The sequence below is a fragment of the Diadema setosum genome, chromosome 22 (assembly GCF_964275005.1).
Source record: "Diadema setosum chromosome 22, eeDiaSeto1, whole genome shotgun sequence".
Taxonomy (NCBI): Eukaryota; Metazoa; Echinodermata; class Echinoidea; order Diadematoida; family Diadematidae; genus Diadema; species Diadema setosum.
Genome location: NC_092706.1, coordinates 4,556,753 through 4,574,749, shown reverse-complemented (window position 1 = coordinate 4,574,749; position 17,997 = coordinate 4,556,753). Strand labels below are relative to the sequence as shown.

Genomic DNA, 17,997 nt, shown 5'->3' with positions numbered 1-17,997 from the left:
AAAACAAAGAAACAAACATCACTGAGTTACATTGATTATTACTATACAATAACACTGTATTTATTGTCTTTATTTTTTGACGTACAAAAATAATCGAAACATACATTCTTATAACTCTTCGTGTTCATTTTGCCATCATTTCTCGATCGATGTTTCTCCCTCTTTCCTGCTGAATCATTACAGTCTCTCTTATAGAGTTCTCGGAAAACAAACAAAAAGCTGACAAGACTCCTCGCCCATCTCAAATGTGGTACCTATATAGGCCTGTTGACAAAACCACCCTGCAGTACAATTGAATTCTTGTGCAGTGTTGATGTAATAAGTGACAGAGTTTGCTTTGCTCACCAATTTCCATTTATTGAATGGCTGATGACTTTCTGCGGAATGATGTAAGGAGATAGATCTTGAGCTTGGAGAAACCTGAGCCAGAGCAGCAAGCAAAAGAAAAGTAAAGAAGTAAACGACACTGGGTAGAAGTAAATGAAACAAAACGAAAAGAAACAAAACAAAGCAACACAAAGTCAGCCGTGAGAGGAACAGTGAGAGAAATTCTGACAAGATTCGCCCCCGTAGCCCATGCCATTTCTACGCTCTTTGCCAGTCGGAATTGGTATTTGTTTTCTCTCTTGGCGGTGGTCGGCAATGATAATTGGCGGTAAATGAGCAGATCTCGCCCTCATCCGATTTGCGGGACGTCCCCCCGATAGGAGTAGGTCATCGGAGAGTCGAGACACTTTGGGCTGTGTCGAGGAACTCCTTAAACTATTAAATCATCAACGTATGTCCGGTAAACACGCAGCCAGTACACCTTTTTTGTGAGGGGACGGCCAATCGAGGACAGAGTTCTCGTGAACTTAGCTGACCTTTATCCGAAAGAAGTGGATCGCACTTGAGAATTCTTGGGCAGGCGGAGGGGCTTGGCACGTTTCCTCGCTCCATCGCCTGCAGCTCAATGGTGTGAAATCATCGGGCCAGCTCGCGCTTGACATGTTACAGACTTTCTTGATTGGGCAACTAGATGCGGTCTCAAGATTTGCTTGATATCTTCTGTTTTCCCTTTGCTTTTTCTTCTTCCTCTTTTTCTTCTCTTGTTCTTTTCTCTCTCTTTTTTTTTTTCAAATCTTCGTTTATGCTATTCTTGTCCTTGTCCAATTACCCCTTCTTTTTTCGACCAGGATTACTTGGTAAGTGTGGTAGTAATTATTTACGTAAACTAACAACGCGGAGAACAGCACTTTAATGTGCTCCTGTTTTGTAAGTAGCCGATATGAATGCGCTCACCAGATGTCTTCGTATCGTCTGTCAACTTGTCTGTGAAGAATATACGCGACATACTTAAAACAAGCAGTCTTGAAAACAAGCCAAATACAAGACAATTCTGAGGAAAAAAAGTCACTGATGTTCGCAAACAGGACGCATTGATCGCATTGTGCATCTTTATGAATGATGTATACTAACAGAAGAGGCATCTGCTTAACTTTGATGTAGTGATCATATCGAAGAAGGGCTCTGTAGATTCCAGCTTTATCCATAGAAACTGGTCGAGCCCGTCGGTGCCACTTCGCCTCCCGTGACTAGCTCCCACTGGGACTAAAGAATGAGGGAGAAGGTCTGTCACGAAATAAAATCCTTTTCCGTCTTTTACTTTTGAAAGCTCAAGACAATCGCGGAGAGGGGAAAAAACATGGATGGGGAGAACTTCCGATCTGTCATTTTTCAAACATTCTTCCCCATTTTTTTCCTTCTCTTCTGCTTCTTCTTTTGCTCGTCCAATTGGATCTCAAGAGACACGAGCAAAAAAATGGAGGTATTCCATCAAACTCCAGACTGGGATATGAGGTTATCCGGCTACGCATGAGATATAAACACGAAGAAGTTGTGTTATCTGTTATCTGTGCATGTTCGATCTTTTCTTTGATGTGTACTGTGAGTAGTCTTGCACAACGCTTTACTTTCCACATGATCCACAAAAAAAAAAAAAAACTTATTGACTTAATACCATGTACATTGGCGGACCGATACTGTGTATAACATTTGAATTTGTTGTTAATTTTACAAGTGAAACATAAATATATCTGGACGGAAACGAAGCGAGAGTATGGAACGCTTTACAGGTTTGCATTAGTACAAAATGTCGCTAGCATTGGCTAGCCTGCTTGCGAACAAATCATGCAATGAAAAAGGCGAGAAATGAGTGATACTGAGTAATATCTGCCTCTAAGGTTTTATCTCAATAGGCAAAACTTTTGATGCGGAGGATTAAATGGAGATAATGAAGTCGAGTCGTATTGGAAAAAGGGGGAACAAGTCATTAGAATTTTCATGGCCGGGGAGCAGACGACATTCAGATGGCGCGTACCAGTCGAGTTCAATGTCTCGGCCATCGTTCTACCTTAGTCCTTACAAATCCATGAGATCCGACAAGATCAAGGAGAAAGAAGTGGCGCGGTTTCTCTTGGTTGACAGGCGACCTTGCTTTTCTTCAGTTCGAGAATTTGTAACAAAACACGCTACCAAAAATCCAAGATTATCCCAGGGAAGACGTCTAAATGTTCCTATTTTTTTTTGTTAGTCTTGTCTATATTTTTTTTTCATGAAGGAAACTAAAGGTGAAATGAAAGAAGAATGAAATGAATGTTTATTTTGCTTTGTTTTATATCGGTGTGACATATGGATACCGGAAGGATTTGTGTGTAATCCACAAATATTTTGATCTTGACCTTATCACTGCTCTCAACTAAGTAAAGCCTGAAGCAAACTGAAATATTAGGGAAACAGTCAACTCTACAGAAAACAAAAGCACTCCAGCAGAATAGTTCTCAAATTTTGTTTCTCTTTTTAAAGGCTTATTCTCTACACTTAATTTAAAACCTCTGCAAAGAAAAACTCGTTTAGGACATATACAACTTCCATAATTTTGCGAAAGATCCCTGGGGGATATCCGCACCGGTTTTTGCCGTCAGGCCAGGGTGTAACCATTCCTTGGTTTTTCCTACTCCAACGGAAATTAAGATATTAGACCCGTAACGACAAATTTGCAATAATTACTATGACATCAGCAAATTTGCATTCTCATTGCTTGTTCTTGCACGTGACGTGGAGTAAAACGAGATTGTTATTTGTTGTAATTGAGGTAATTTGACTTGTTGTATATGATATAGGTCATATATCTGCTACCGTCTCCGTTTCGTTTATCGAGTAACGAACTATGATTTCTTCTCCAAGACACTCAAAAGGGGAAATATTACTCACAAATTAAAGGTACACAAGTAAAGATAATATGGGCCCTGTTTCATAAAGCTGTCCGTAAAGTTAAGCATGATTTTGCGAACAACTGGATTATGAAGTGCCAAATGTGTGCCCATTTTATCCTTGTCTTAAAAAAGTACGACTGTGTGTCAATATTTCATCTGCATTATGGGGCAAAAATACACTATCAACTAAAACGTGTCTTAACATGTAAGAATAATCATTATCATCTGCAAATTTCAACTTTAGCCATTGAAATTAACAATGATTAGGAAACCCACTCGGCTTGCCATATCTAAGTTTTCGTAAAGTCATGCGTAACTTTACGAACAGCTTATATGAAACACTGCACTAGCAACATGAACAACATGCAAAAACTTTTGTTTTTATTATTGCTAGCTGAAGAGTCGAACCAGGAGACGTGGATATCCCTCTCCCCCCTCCACGGTCAAGTTAGAGCATATCACATGTTCATTCAACAGATATGAGCCAAGATTACTGTAACGAAAACACATGACAAAAGAAAACATGAGTGTAACCACTAGCATATAATAGAGCTGCATATATTCAACGACCAAGGAACCAAACTCTGATACGGAACTAAAAGCTAATCAGGAGCATTTGACAAGGCAGAAAAACCGTGTGAAGGATAGCATCACACACGGGCATCATTATAATTATTGATACTTTCATAGAGAGCCGGTTCATAATCATTGAACGGTCGTAGCTGCACTTTACTGGTAAGTAATTGCACTGAATAATATAGAAAGTGCCGAAAGTCACCATTGTAAAAGTACGTTGGCTGCTAAATATTCTTAACATGACAGCATAAGTTGAGCACAAGATTCATCCCTTGAATATTGTAATCAGCATGATCGTCATTCATCGTTATTGGTGTTTTTGCTAATGTTCCTTTCACACCATTCGTCTCTATATCGCTGACTGAAAAATCAAAAATCAGAAGAGTGACGTTTGACATCAAAATGTTTCATTCTGTTATTCCTATTCGCAATAGGAGAACATCATGATTGCGCTTCTCAGTTGTAGAGAGGATACAATACATTTACAGCGGTGTCATTCTCCCTTTTACCATTCATTTTCTGTTACACAGACTTTATCATTGAGCAAAGTAGCTAGGAGGTTAAATTGACCGGCTTAAAATGAAAAGAATAGGGCGAAAAAGGGGGGACCACCTGTGAGAAGACTTGGATCTCTATAGAGTCGCTAACCGACCCTTTTTGAGCCAAGTAACACGCAATCGTTCTATATCCGGCTAATCCCAGTTGATCGCGCGTCAATAATCGAGCGCTTAAACGGGCGACGAATTAAAACCCGATCTCCAACAACCGGGCGCGGGGGGGGGGGGGGGGGGGGGGGGGGGGGGGCGCCCAATCCTAAGTACTTGAGTTTTTATTCTCTTTTGACCCCCTTAAGGCGATCTTCCAGGGCTGCGATCATCATAATTTCGTCATTTTTTATTGCTGATAGCATTCCTAAAAATCACCCTGACTGACAGAAAAAAAATGACTTTGCTAATGTAGTACTAAACGAAAATGAAACTCAAGTTATTTGGGTTTCTTTGGTTATGTTTGATATTAATGCCGATTTTGCTTTGAAGTTGTGATTACAAATGAAATACTAATCATGCAAATATAACTGGAGATCAATAAAAATATGGGAATGGTAAATTTCGTTTAAACGCTGTAATTCGATAACAATATTCTGGTATTTTACGTTAGGTTAAAAGGTACAAACATACTGCTCGATTTCACTTCAGTTGATTTCTTCTTTTATACAGTCAAGTCATATTAAATGCATAATACATTCAACCCGACCTCCCCATCTGTCCCTGATGTATGCCTTTCTGTCTGTCTGTCTGTCTGTACCCATCTTTTTTACTGTCTTCAGCCCTAATAGATTTGTTCTGGTGTTTGTTTTGATAATTTTGTTTGCTTTGTCATTCATTACTCGTTTTACTTCCTGTGATTACTCATTCAAATTAATTAAAATCATTTCATCAAACAAAAAGTAATACATCAGTACGAAGTAAACATTTATCTCTTTTGATAATTGACAAATCATTCACAGAACTCAGTTGGAAATTTGAATGAATCCAGCATCTTTATATGTTTTATCTCTCATTCTTTGAATGCCCTTTTCCTTTCTCTCGTAACCCCTTTTTCACCTCATTTCATTTCATTTCATTTCATTTCATTTCATTTCATTTCATTTCATTTCATTTCATTTCATTTCATTTCATTTCATTTATCTTTCAATTTCCTACATAAGGTTTTACAGTCATAAGCACAACGTAATTGTATGAATACAAATTCTTTTTTTTAAAGATATTTACACGATCTAGTAAATTGCTGATTATATAACAAACTTTGAACAAAATTATTGTTGCTGTTGTTTTTAGTTCTGTATTCAAATAGAATATATGCAATACACATCGAATACATATAAAGTACAAAGAAACGGAGGATTGCACATTCAGCCGTATTTACAAAATACAACTGTTCTTCCACGAGGTCCAGCAAAGACATTTAGTGTTAATAATTAACGTTGTATCAAATAAGGGGTAATCAAATAGGCTGTTGGATATTTACTCATCTATCCGCATGCACCCGTCTTTGTCCTTTTTGTTTAAATCAAACGTTTTATTTGTGATCTCTCTGCCAATCCTTCTGTATATCTTATGATATACCTGTTCATCTACTTTTTTTTTTAAACTAATACACTGTATTCTATTCAACCACCAATCATACATTGTTCTTTTCATCCATACATATCTTCTTCCCCTTATCAATCAATCAATCAATCAATCAATCAATCAATCAATCAATCAATCAATCAATCAATCAATCAATCAATCAATCAATTAATCAATAATCAATCGATCCATTAGTCAATCAATCAATCAGTCAACCAATCAATCAATCAATTAATCAACCGATCAAGCAATCAAGCAATCATGCAATCAAACAATCAACCAATCCATCAACCAATCTGTCTCTATCTATTTATCCATCTATTTGCCTATCTATCTATTTATCATTCCATTTATCATTCTATTTATCTTTCTATCATCCAGGAGCATCGTATTGTCGCCGGGAATGACGAATGTAGTGACGGACACACAGGGTATAATCGACGTGGTGGATCCAAAGCTTAAGGTTCTCAACAAACGGCAGCGTAGACTAGTGGCCCAGAACCAAGGGGCCCTGATGGCCATCACTCGAGCGGTCAGGATGGCCGTCAGCGAGTGCCGTTACCAATTCCAAAACCGGAAATGGAACTGTCCGACGTCGTACAAGGAGAGGGGACAGACGAGCTTGTTTGGAAAAATCTTGAATAGCGGTAAGTCAACCCCGGCCCCTTCCCGTTCGTCTTCTATCCTATTACCTGTTGAACGAGTTTGTGAGTGCGTAACCCCTCATGAAGAGGTTTTATTTTCTATTTCCTGTTTTATCTCGACAGGACAAATACAAAATTGTCCAAATGCACTGTTGGTACATAATTCGTTACAGAGTGATACAGTATCAAGTTAAACTTGATTCAGGGTGTTGTGGCAATTGCAAATAAACACGGAACAGGCTAGTTTCAGCTTAAAGAGATACTCCCAACAGACCCAATAGACTTTCTCAGCTAGAATAAGCCCATACATCAAGGAGTGAAAGTTTTCTTCAGATTTAATGGGGAAAAAACCCATAACACTTTTAAATTTGACATATTTTCACGAAACAGAAATATCAGCCGCAACCACAATGGTGAATCAAATAATGTGATGAGGTCGTGACCTGAGAAAACTCCTCTTGGGTTTTCAAGTCTTGACTACGATTCCTTTATTTGAGAAGAAATCAAGGAGAAGAAATGGTATCCATCCCGTCGGATTATCTCTAGATCGATTTGTAATGATTTGGATACGCTGACGTTTAAAGGGAAAGTTGTTACAAATTGTCAGCTTTTCTCAGCGATTTGATATGCGCAACTGATATTACAAACAATGCTGGTTCATTCCATAAAATTCGATCAGCTGATATTTTGAACGACAAAAGTTCAATCAAGACTAATTGCCTCAACTCAACTTCGTTTCATTCTTAACACAACATCGAATTAAAAGTGCAAAGTACATGGATACTTTTTTCTTTTTTTCTTGTTGACAACGTAATGTCAGACATCTTTTCAGGAAATCCACATGTCAGTGTGACATTCTGCGAAAAGTTCAGGCACCCAATGGAAACAACAAATCAGAAACAATGCTTGTACAATTCCTCATAAATTCCTTAAGGAAAATCTAATTACTATTCATGACTGATTGTCTGCCAGCTCGGTACTAACGATCAAATGAGAGACGATGTCATCCGATGAAGAAGCCAACAAGTATTCCAGGAACGCGCTATGTCGCTACCTTGGAACTGCGCACATCCTCTCACTCGCGTAGGAGACACTTCCCGACTATAGCTTTCAAAGAACGCGAAATGTTGTTTACGCTCTTTCCCGCCCCTGCCGTCGAAATCGCGAGTTGCCAAGCGCTTCCACGCCAACTCACGACCGTGATTCCCCAAATTGGAGAACATTTGGAACCCCGTCAGCTGTTGGTTTCAATCCGAATGCGATACTTTCTGTATCTCGGTCTCTCGCTCCCCCCTCTCTCACATTTCCCCCTCTTCTTTCAGCCTGCAACATCCGCCCAATCGTGATGATGTTTTTCGCCAGCGCGCAACCTCCGCCCCGAATGTGCCTGTTCTCCGCACACCACGCCGTCTTGTTGCGCGAATTAGCCTCCTGGGTGGCGAGGTTGCGCACTCGGTGTTTCGTTTTTCACCCGCAATTCAAAGAAACAAAGAAAGACAAAACTAACCAAAACTTTTCAAACAACAATAATGTGAGTAAGGAAAATATCTCTCTTACTCGTTGGCTTAAAGACATGCACGAATTTTCTTGGGAAGTTTTCTCTCTATTAACCAGAGCTTGGCCTTGGAAGTCATACCAACTTGATAACAAAACCAAGATATTTGAGAAGCGTTTCATATCCTTATAATATGTCTTTGATGATAACAATAACAACTGTGACATGAGTGTCTTGGAAGCATGCTATGCAAATTAATCTCAGAGAATCCAATAGAGTTTTTCTGTCAGGGCTAACAGCGAAGAGAATGTACCCACGAGAGAGTTATTGGTAGGGTATTGAGGGCGTGATTATTCAGACTGGGTTTGTTTCTCGATCTGTTAGCAGATGCAGTGTATAGGTCCTATCAGATACAAGGGGGAGGGAGTAAGGGGTAAGGCCTACTCGCATAATACCATCAGAAGAGGTGCTGAAATTAATCGAGCCTGTCTCTTTCTCTCTCTGAAAAGTTGATTATTGGTTTGATTCTGGTTTGACCTGTCTTCTATCACGACTGATAGAAGTTTTATACGTGGAAAAGTGTTAAACTCTGAAGAACGTTTGTGATTTATATCTGCTAGAAAACGAAGTACATGTTAAAGTTAGAAAAAAACCTAATATCAGCGAATTGACATGTTTTATTCTCAAGCGAAGAGTCTACTACGCGTTTTATTTAATTATTCGTTTTGACGTTTTCATAGGGTGCTGAAAAGAACAAATAATAGAAACCATCTATCTTTGAGCAACATACATTTATAATCGAAAAGTAAATCTAATCATCATCTTTTTTATGTTCAGTCATGAACGTAACTGTCATTATTTCCTTAAGTGTTGCCGCAACATCAACGGAAGACAGATATTATGAATACAGGAATAAATTATGACACACAGACATCAAAACACACATCACACACAACACCTTACACGTCTTCTACTTTCGCTCGCACGATGGAATGCTCTCCTAAGTATTCGAAGACGCGCTGAAACTTACACGAAACCTTCGCTCCGCGTTCGGCGGGATAGGAATGCTCTCACATCTGTCACAGGGCTATATGCCGCAGAAGGGAGTAGAGGAAAGAGTGGGAAAAAAGAGATTGGGAGAGAGAGGGAGAGGAGAGACGAGATAGGGTTTCACTGCAAGAGAGAAGAGAGAGAGAGAGAGGGAGAAAAAAACAACAACAACAGAAAACTTGAAAAAGTCAAGCAGCCAAAAACTTGTTACTGTTTCATCCCAAACCTTCCCTCCCCAGCGCGCTACCGCCGCGTCTTTGATGAGAAAAACCCATCAACTCAGCGCCGCATCACGCCGGGCGCTCCCCGTCGAAGGGAGCTCAACCTTTCGCTGGAATGACATTACATTACGGGGGGACCCCGCTCAAATCCAATTTGCATTCAGCGTCCCCGTGTGTGTGCCTTTATTATCGTCGGAATCTGCTGGCGGCGATGGCGCTTATAACAGTGCGAGGAAAATTCCGGTGAAAAAGATGGAAGACTGCAATATTGCGAATGACGCTGAACATGAGGCAAAGTAACTGAGCAGAAATGAGGGAGAATAAAACGCATCAGTTTCATATAGAGAGCGAATGTTAAAGGAATAATCACCAGGAAAACTATGAAAAAGTGTTTATCTGAGAAAAATTCTTACAATTTTCAATTTTATTAGCAATGTCAAATGATAGTTATGATGACGAAGATGATGATGATGATGATGATGATGGAGTAACAATAACAACAAAAAATATAACAACAGCAATAAATATAACAACAAAGATTATAGTAAGAATATTATTGTCATCCTTCTTTTTACACCTGTTACTTTTATCATTATAACTTGTAAGATTGGAACTGTCATTATCATGATTTGTATTGGCATTTAATTCCTTTTGTTATCACAATCGTAATCATGACAGTTTCATGCGGCGACTTTCATACAACATTTAAAAGACATTGACAATAAAGTCGTTCAAGTATGTTCTGTTCGTATATGAAAAATGAGAATGGTAACCAAAATTGTTATTGAAAAAAAAAAAGAATGGTCTCAGGTCACGGTTCTCAAGTAATGAGTGCCTTCAAAACTGACATTATCCAAAACTAAAGCACTCTCAAGTAATGCAGGTACACCTCCCTGGTACACCCCAGTTCATATCGTCTTTATCCATAAACCACACCCATGGTAGCCTATTCACTATCATTGTTAGACCTATTTTACCAGATGGGTCTGCCATTATCATCAACTCAGAATAGCCAAATACACTTTAAAATACATATACCTGAGTCAAAAAAGGCACGTAGGACACAAAGTCTTATTGGAGGTTCGAACCCGTGACCCCCTATTTTAGACTCTACATGCTTACTTCACAGCACTCCAGCAGCGTCTAAAAAAAAAAGCAGTTTAGCAAATCAAACGTGACTCACAAAATGACGATGTAATGAATACATCAGAATTCAAGTACGAAATAACGCTGCAACGTGAACGGGTACAACGAGAAACGTGCCATTACTTGCTGCGATGATATTGACTACTTCATGCTTGAACGTATCCAGAATTCACGGAGGTTATTCGTACTTTGTTACGCTATTAGCGTCTCTATTAGTCATCGTTGGAAACTACACTTTACATCACATGCTAGTGGTCTTGCTCTCTTATAAGGTTGTTACCCCGAAAGGTTTATTCTAAAGTGTTTGGAAATAGAGCTATGAAATGAAGCAGTATGACCATAATGACTTGAATTTGAGTGTTCTGGAGATTATCAAATGCTAATTCATCGGTAATCTATGTACACTTGTGTACATCAATTTATTACTTTTTACAGTATCATCGGATTGCATTACCGACTTGTAAGTTTAAGAGCATGACTAGATTCAAATATTTATGGCACTAAACACCTACGGAAATTTGGACTTGTAGCATATTCAAATTATGACACGTTTTATTAGTTAAGATTACTTTACTTCTAAACGAAGCTATTTGTCCTATAAAAGGAGAGTACTCTTTGATTTGGAGAGCAACTACCTGTTTTCCCCACATCCCAATTTGTATCGGCCTATGGTGCTGCTTCTATGCGTAAATGCGTGTAACATTCATACTCGATATAATCTGACGACTGATCAAAGAGGAACAGAACATGGAAGAACAGAATGAAATAAAAAAAAATGATGATTAGAAATGGAATGAGGATGATTTTCTTTTTATTTTGACACATGCAAATCAGTTAGTAGATCCAATTAAAACATGGGCTACAAACTCATTGAATGGTGGCGTTTCTCTTTCTTCATCATGAAGCATAAATTGCAAGGTCATTGGCACGACAGCAATGCCTAGTATATAGTGTCAGCAGAACTTCAACGCCCTCATGAAGCTCGTATGGCAACAACCAATCAAAATCTCCGAGCGAATTGCCAGGCTGCAACCTCTGCAGAAAATGAAAGATTACAATTTCTCAACCTTGCTTATTTATCAATTTGTTTGTTTGTTAGTTCTAGACATTGTGTCATCATGTTTTTCTTGCCAGATAAGTGTCCATCTCACAAAGTACAAGGGGTGACAGAGCCAATAAAGAAATGCAGTTAACTGTTTGTCTGGCTGCCTGCTTCTAAATCCCTGTCGGTTCTTCGATCATCGTCCAACCTTTCACCTTTCATTATCTTCTCGATCATTTTTCTGTCAGCATGGACGTGCTACGCCTCACGTTCCTGTAGATTTTTGGGCGCTATTAGCAGTATGTACCCACGGAACACGCCAAATTAGCATGTCTTGGCCCAAAACCTGTCCCTCGAGTAGGTTCGATTTGAAAATGATGTCAGTTTTTTAATGACATTAGTGTTGGGTTCCCGCGCGTTTCCCTGAAGGCATTAGAACACTTGTTTCTTCCAGTCTACCTTTCGTCCTCTCATGGCCCTTTACGCCTCTCACGACGATTCGGTAAATAAAGGCTGCGGGGCTCTTTAACGGAATGAACCCAGTGTGGGACCTTCCGCAATGGTTAACGTTGGTCCTAAACGTCTGCAGCATGGAAACCGTCAAAAAATGGAAGATCAAAGTAAATGGGATGTAACATCTGATTATCAAGAGATGTCGTGTCGCGTAAGCTGATCAACAAAAGATCCGCCCAAGCCGCGTCGAGGAGAAAAACCAACACTGCTGACGGCGCCTTCTCTCAAATTCTCGGCGCTGCACTATCACGATCCTGACGGAAAGACGTCTTAATTATCCGGGAGTCGACCCTCTCTCAGCTGGTATTTAAGGTTTAAGGCCGAGGAGATCCAAATCCGCTGTCTGACGATATCATTGTGACAGACTTTTGGATAGCTGGTGGACAACGTTGCGATTTACTTTATGTTTCTTTTTCTTCACCATTTGTAGATCTTGAGTCCTTCCTCTACGCCAGACTGTGCAGACATAATGTCGTCTCAAAAAGTTGAATTAGATATTACCATTTCATTTCAATCCTTATCAAGTGAACTATTACCACGTTTTTTGAAAAGTTTGGAGTTGTGAAATAATAAGGCACAATGAAAGGTTGTTGGAAATGGCTCCTTCCACAGATCTCTCGTATAGAGAACCGAAGAATAGATTGGGCAGGAGAGTTGAAGGGTGAATTAGGGGATGTTTATTTTCGGGTGTTATTCCGAAGGTTCATTAATCCGAAAATGGAATAAGGTTCGTTATGTTGAAGTTTCGTAAATCCAAAAATGAAATGAGATTCGTGGATCCGAAAATGAAAAGAAGGCGCGTATTAACCAACCTTCGGAATTACGATTCTTATTTTCTTTTTTTTTTCCGGATTAATGAAGCTTCGGAATTACGAACCTTTTTCATTTTCGGATAAACGAATCGTCGGATCAACGAACCTTCGGAATAACTGACCTTCGGGATAACGAATCTTCGGGATAACGAACTGTACCCATATTTTCTCCTCTGCGGGACATTTGGTCCTGGGCGTGGTCAGTACGCTCTTAAACAGGACAAGATGGGCTCGAATCTAACCATAACTTTGATAAGATTATGTTACCCTCCCTCCACACCCCCTTTGATCAGGGAATAAAAATGGATAGGCCTACTTGGTGACGGAGGAGAATAATGATGACTGAGAACAGTGCAAATACGGAAAGAGGATAAACTTGATAAATGTTTACATTACCTTTCTCCTTTTTCTTCTTGTTATCAATGATTAATTATGCCATATTTCCGTGATGTTGAGCGCGGTGAGTTTTCTTTTTCGCCTTGTCGACGGTTGCGGACTTTTTGATGGTGACATTTTATTAGATATTTTCACCTTGATATCATCATGGACAGAATCTTTCCTTCTCTATATGACATAACTGACAGTTATACTTTGACTGATGTTCGTTATTCTGAAGGTTCATTGATCCAAAACAGAAAAAAGATTCGTTATTCGGAAGGTTTGTTAATCGAAAACAGAGTAAGGTTCGTACTTGCTGAGATTCGTTGGTACGCGCCATTTTTTCATTTTGGATTAACGAACCTTTATTTCAACGCCACACTTAATGTTCGGATTAACGAACATCTAAGTACTGTTTACGGAATTCGTGTGTTTCGGATTAACGAATCTTTCGAATAACTAACATCAACCGATTCGTTGTAGAATTCTGTTGGGAGAGAAGAAGACGTCGTATGATCAGTTGCATAATGTCAAGAATTTAAGTTCTTCTAAATATAAACCATGCTATTCCACTCCATCCCCATCCCTAAAAGGGTATCGCAGGAGTCATAGAATAATTTTGAGAGTCACACAAGCCACAATTATGTGTTCCTTGTTGTTACGATAGCTGCGTGTTTAAAAGAGAGAAAACATAATATAAACATGCGCACTACGTGACAGTTCTGAGGTTAGTCATAAATGTTCCCAACACATATACATACATACACAAAGATATCGGGTCACATAATGTAAATCAGGTAAGGTAATGATATCACCTCTTCAGAAGCCCTCCCCCCATTGACATTAATAACAATTTGTATCAATGTAGTTGGGTTTTTTTTTTCATGAATTTAAACTATTCTAAATATGTCAAGATTTATCAGCGATGTCTGTTCAGAGGAGCAGTATAATTTCCATATCTACGAAAATGACTTCTAAAAAGTAATTATATGCTATTAATGAACAAACCTAGGCGATGCCATCAGCATATATTTAATTCTCATACGCAATTCACTGTTTCGTGAAAAATGCAAAACCTTATGATTGCAAAACTTTATTAATGACTCATTTGAAATCTTTACTATTTGCTCTTATACGTTTAATTGGACTTTATTATTGATAGTATTTTCTTTTCAAAGACAATTGATTACACTGCCAGGAAAGCATACTCAAAGCATATCGACTGCTTCAACGATTTCTGCAATCATTACATACTTTGCTCACATATTCTTATGGCCCCTAGATCTGTCAAGCTCATAAATTCAATTCAATTCAATTCAAACTTTATTTCATTTTTCGAAAAGAACATAAACATTTCACTTTCTGTGTGAGATTCATATTATGACATATATCCTGATATATTGGCTAACAGCTTTTTGAATAAACAATCACATCTCTCTCTCCCCTCCCCCTTATGATTATGATTGTATACTGTTGGATGAGATAATGTGCTAAATTGCGGCAATAACCCTCAGACGCTCCCCACGCTCCCCACAATATAATCACCATTTCTGATTTGCAGGTTGATCGTGATCGATGTCAATATCTATCTTTTTGAAACAAAATGTCATAAATTTCTCACTTCTCGTCGAATTAGAAACGAAATTTCCACTGTTCTGAGAATTATCGTCATCTTGAGCGGTGAGCGGATTTTCACTTTGAGTGTCTAGTCAGGCACAGACCACTCGCAATATGACATATACGATGATTTATGGATTGATGCTTTGTCTTACATCTGTTGCAACATGTGTGGGGAATAAATGGGAAAGGGGGGGGGGGGAGGGGAGGAAGGAGTTCTGTCACGGCTCCTCGTGCATGACGAAACAGAAACTCGGCCATCAATAATCACCCCTGCTGAACCACCGCGGAATAACATTGAACCTCTCAACTGCAGCGTATTCAAAAGAAAATCCACCTTTTGAGCAGAACATTAACGGATTGGAGGCACCCGACACACAAGATGATATTTGGGAAAGAAGAAGGGACAAGGATAAAAGGTCAAGGTACTATCATCACTTGAACGCAGATGGAAAAAAAAGTTAACAAAAATGGTTAGGTTTGAATTAAAGCAAATAGTGCTTCCTAAAGGAATGAAATGAGACGTCAAACTGACAATGAAGAGAACCATTCACATGGTTACCAAATGCGTTTGATGCTTGGATAAAAATCCGCGACACGTTGGAGTTCATGGAAACAAAAAAACCTTATAACATTATATGAAACAGATATTCTTCTTTATATTACCATTTCAATCTATGAATGACGGTGATAAATAAGCACTGACTATTCAGTGTTTTAGTAGAAATAATTGAAATTAATTTTGGATGCGAATCAACGATCTCCTGAATACGCAATCCAGCCCGAGTATACAATATGTCATATGCCCATTTTTTAATCATGGCTACTACTAAAAAACAGAATAATTGGTGCTTATTCCACGTCGATAAAGGCAATTTGTCAACCAGTTGCTATAAAAACTACTCGACGCAAAAAAAAATATTAATTTTGATATCATTGCGGCTTGAGGTAACACATGATAGTAGAAGGGTATTCAGAGCTACGACTCAAATTCAAGATTCCAAAGATTCAAATGAGCTGTAGAAGAGCAATCGCGCTTGTTTTCTAGAAAATAAGGGTTTCTGCTTATTCGCAAATTTGTAACTCCCGTTTTTGCTTTATTGTTAATGACCTTGAATTTGATTTGACTGAGATTGAGGCATTATTGAATAATGAAAGCTTCGATGCTGTGTAAGAGACTAATTCGTGCTCGCTCCCACATTGCATACAGGTCTTTCTCGTCAGTAAACACTGGTTGGAGATTTGATAAAACGTTCTTACTGCAACCCATTCCAGTTTGATTTCACATTTGAGGTCTCATTTTTGGGAACTGTTGTTCGTGTTTCAGCAATCTGTCCAAATCGAAAATGGGAACAAAATTATTATTTTTTATCAAAATCATTTCCACAGCCTTTCGTTTTCATTCTGTCTTGTCTTTTTACGGAGCATATATCGCCTCTTACGTATAACTTCTCGGTTAGTTGCAGTTCTTCCAACTTCCACGGTTTGAATGTTCTCTGAGTAGAAGACAAAATGATAGGTTTAACCTGGAAGGCTTGTCCATGAAAAGGATTCGATCGATCCCATCTTGAAGTGAATGCCATGTTCTGGGTCCCTTTAAGGTGATTCAATTTAATCCCCGACTAGGCGGAAAGTGAGGACCAATTTGTAAACTGTTGCAAGTTCTCCAGTCACCTGTTTTGGCCCGTCAAAATGGCCTGCCGCACCCCTCCCTCGCTCCCCTCCTCCCCTCGCCCTTTCCTCCTCGCACCCCTAGTCATTCATCCTTCTCTAGAGATGAGAGAAAAAAGAGGAGGAGAGAAGAAGTGCAAGAGGAGGAGGAGGAGGAGAGAGAGAGCGGGAGGAGGAAAGACGCGGCCGACCACCCCTGACGCTGGGAGAATGCACCCGAGTAGGCTCCCCGGAGTACGCGTCCGGGGTTGCGGTAATTGAGTAGCATGAAGAGACAGCTTACGAACCACAATGAGAGAGGCAAAATTCGGACATCGGGGGGCCGATCGTAAGTCCCAGACTCTCACCTACAAACCTCCCTAAGATCTATCTATCATTCATTCCATCTCTTGTATTATCTCTGTATGTTTTTTGTCTGCTCACCTTCTAGTTCAATAACAATTTTACTTCCATCTATACTATAAATACATCAATATAATCCATCCGCCATGGTGTCCGGTTATAACTGCTTTCTTATGAATCCAATTTCCTGGCGTTACTTTTCTATTTGTTACTGTTTCTGCTTCATTCGCACTCCAATGTTCGTCAACATTTCTCCTGTTTCATAATGATAAGTTTGTTTTTGTCCCTTAGATATTGCACTTTACTCTCTCCTTCAAAACATACATACTCAATGAAACTTGCTGGTCTTTTGCTGACAACACTATTTCAAAGTTTATTTGATGAACATTGGTTTTGAAATATGGCTGAGATATCCAAAACAAAGCAATCTTGATAAAAGGTGGGACCCACCTTTTATTAGAATCGCTTTGTTTTACTTTGTTTTTGGATATCTCACCCATTTGAAAACCGATTCTTCCTCAAATGAACTCTGAATTCTTCATAAAATTGCATGCTCTTAAACATTTCATAAAGTGGCTATCAAGTATCTTGCAAAAAATTAAAGGCTTAATCCTCACCTCAACCATTATCATCCCTTTGAAGGTTCTGTCACACACACACACACACACGTACATAATTTTTTGATCTTTACAATTTTTACCTTACTTCAATACCTGCACCATTATCGTTATCATTACTATTATTTTCTACTGTTATTACTATTACTATTATCATTATTATCTTTATTATTGTTGTCAGTATTATTACAACTGCTACATTGTCATTATCATTATCATTATCATTATCATTGCTACTATTCAACTTTCATTATGACTTTCATCAACTTTTTCATTTCGATTACTATTATAAGAAGCAACAGGATAATGCTATGATTGAAACATTCCTTACGATCTTTAAAATGGCAACGAAAGCAGCAGACCTCTTGCCTCATAATCGCAACATCTACGTCATCGCTTGGTGCTAGTACGTCATTGATATTCCAACAAAATTAACACTACTTCTGGACTCGTTAAACGGGTTTTAGGTCTTTCTCATGTATAGACG

The 17,997-nt window shown here is 38.9% G+C and overlaps 1 protein-coding gene across 1 annotated transcript in view; it reads left to right on the top strand.

The window, feature by feature from the left end:
• Positions 1-17,997, top strand: part of LOC140245424 (protein Wnt-1) — a 57,949-nt gene that overhangs the window by 24,720 nt on the left and 15,232 nt on the right. The window contains exon 2 of the mRNA XM_072325002.1: positions 6,344-6,609. Within this exon, the coding sequence (XP_072181103.1) occupies positions 6,344-6,609 (266 nt within the window). The remainder of the gene's footprint in view (positions 1-6,343; positions 6,610-17,997) is intronic.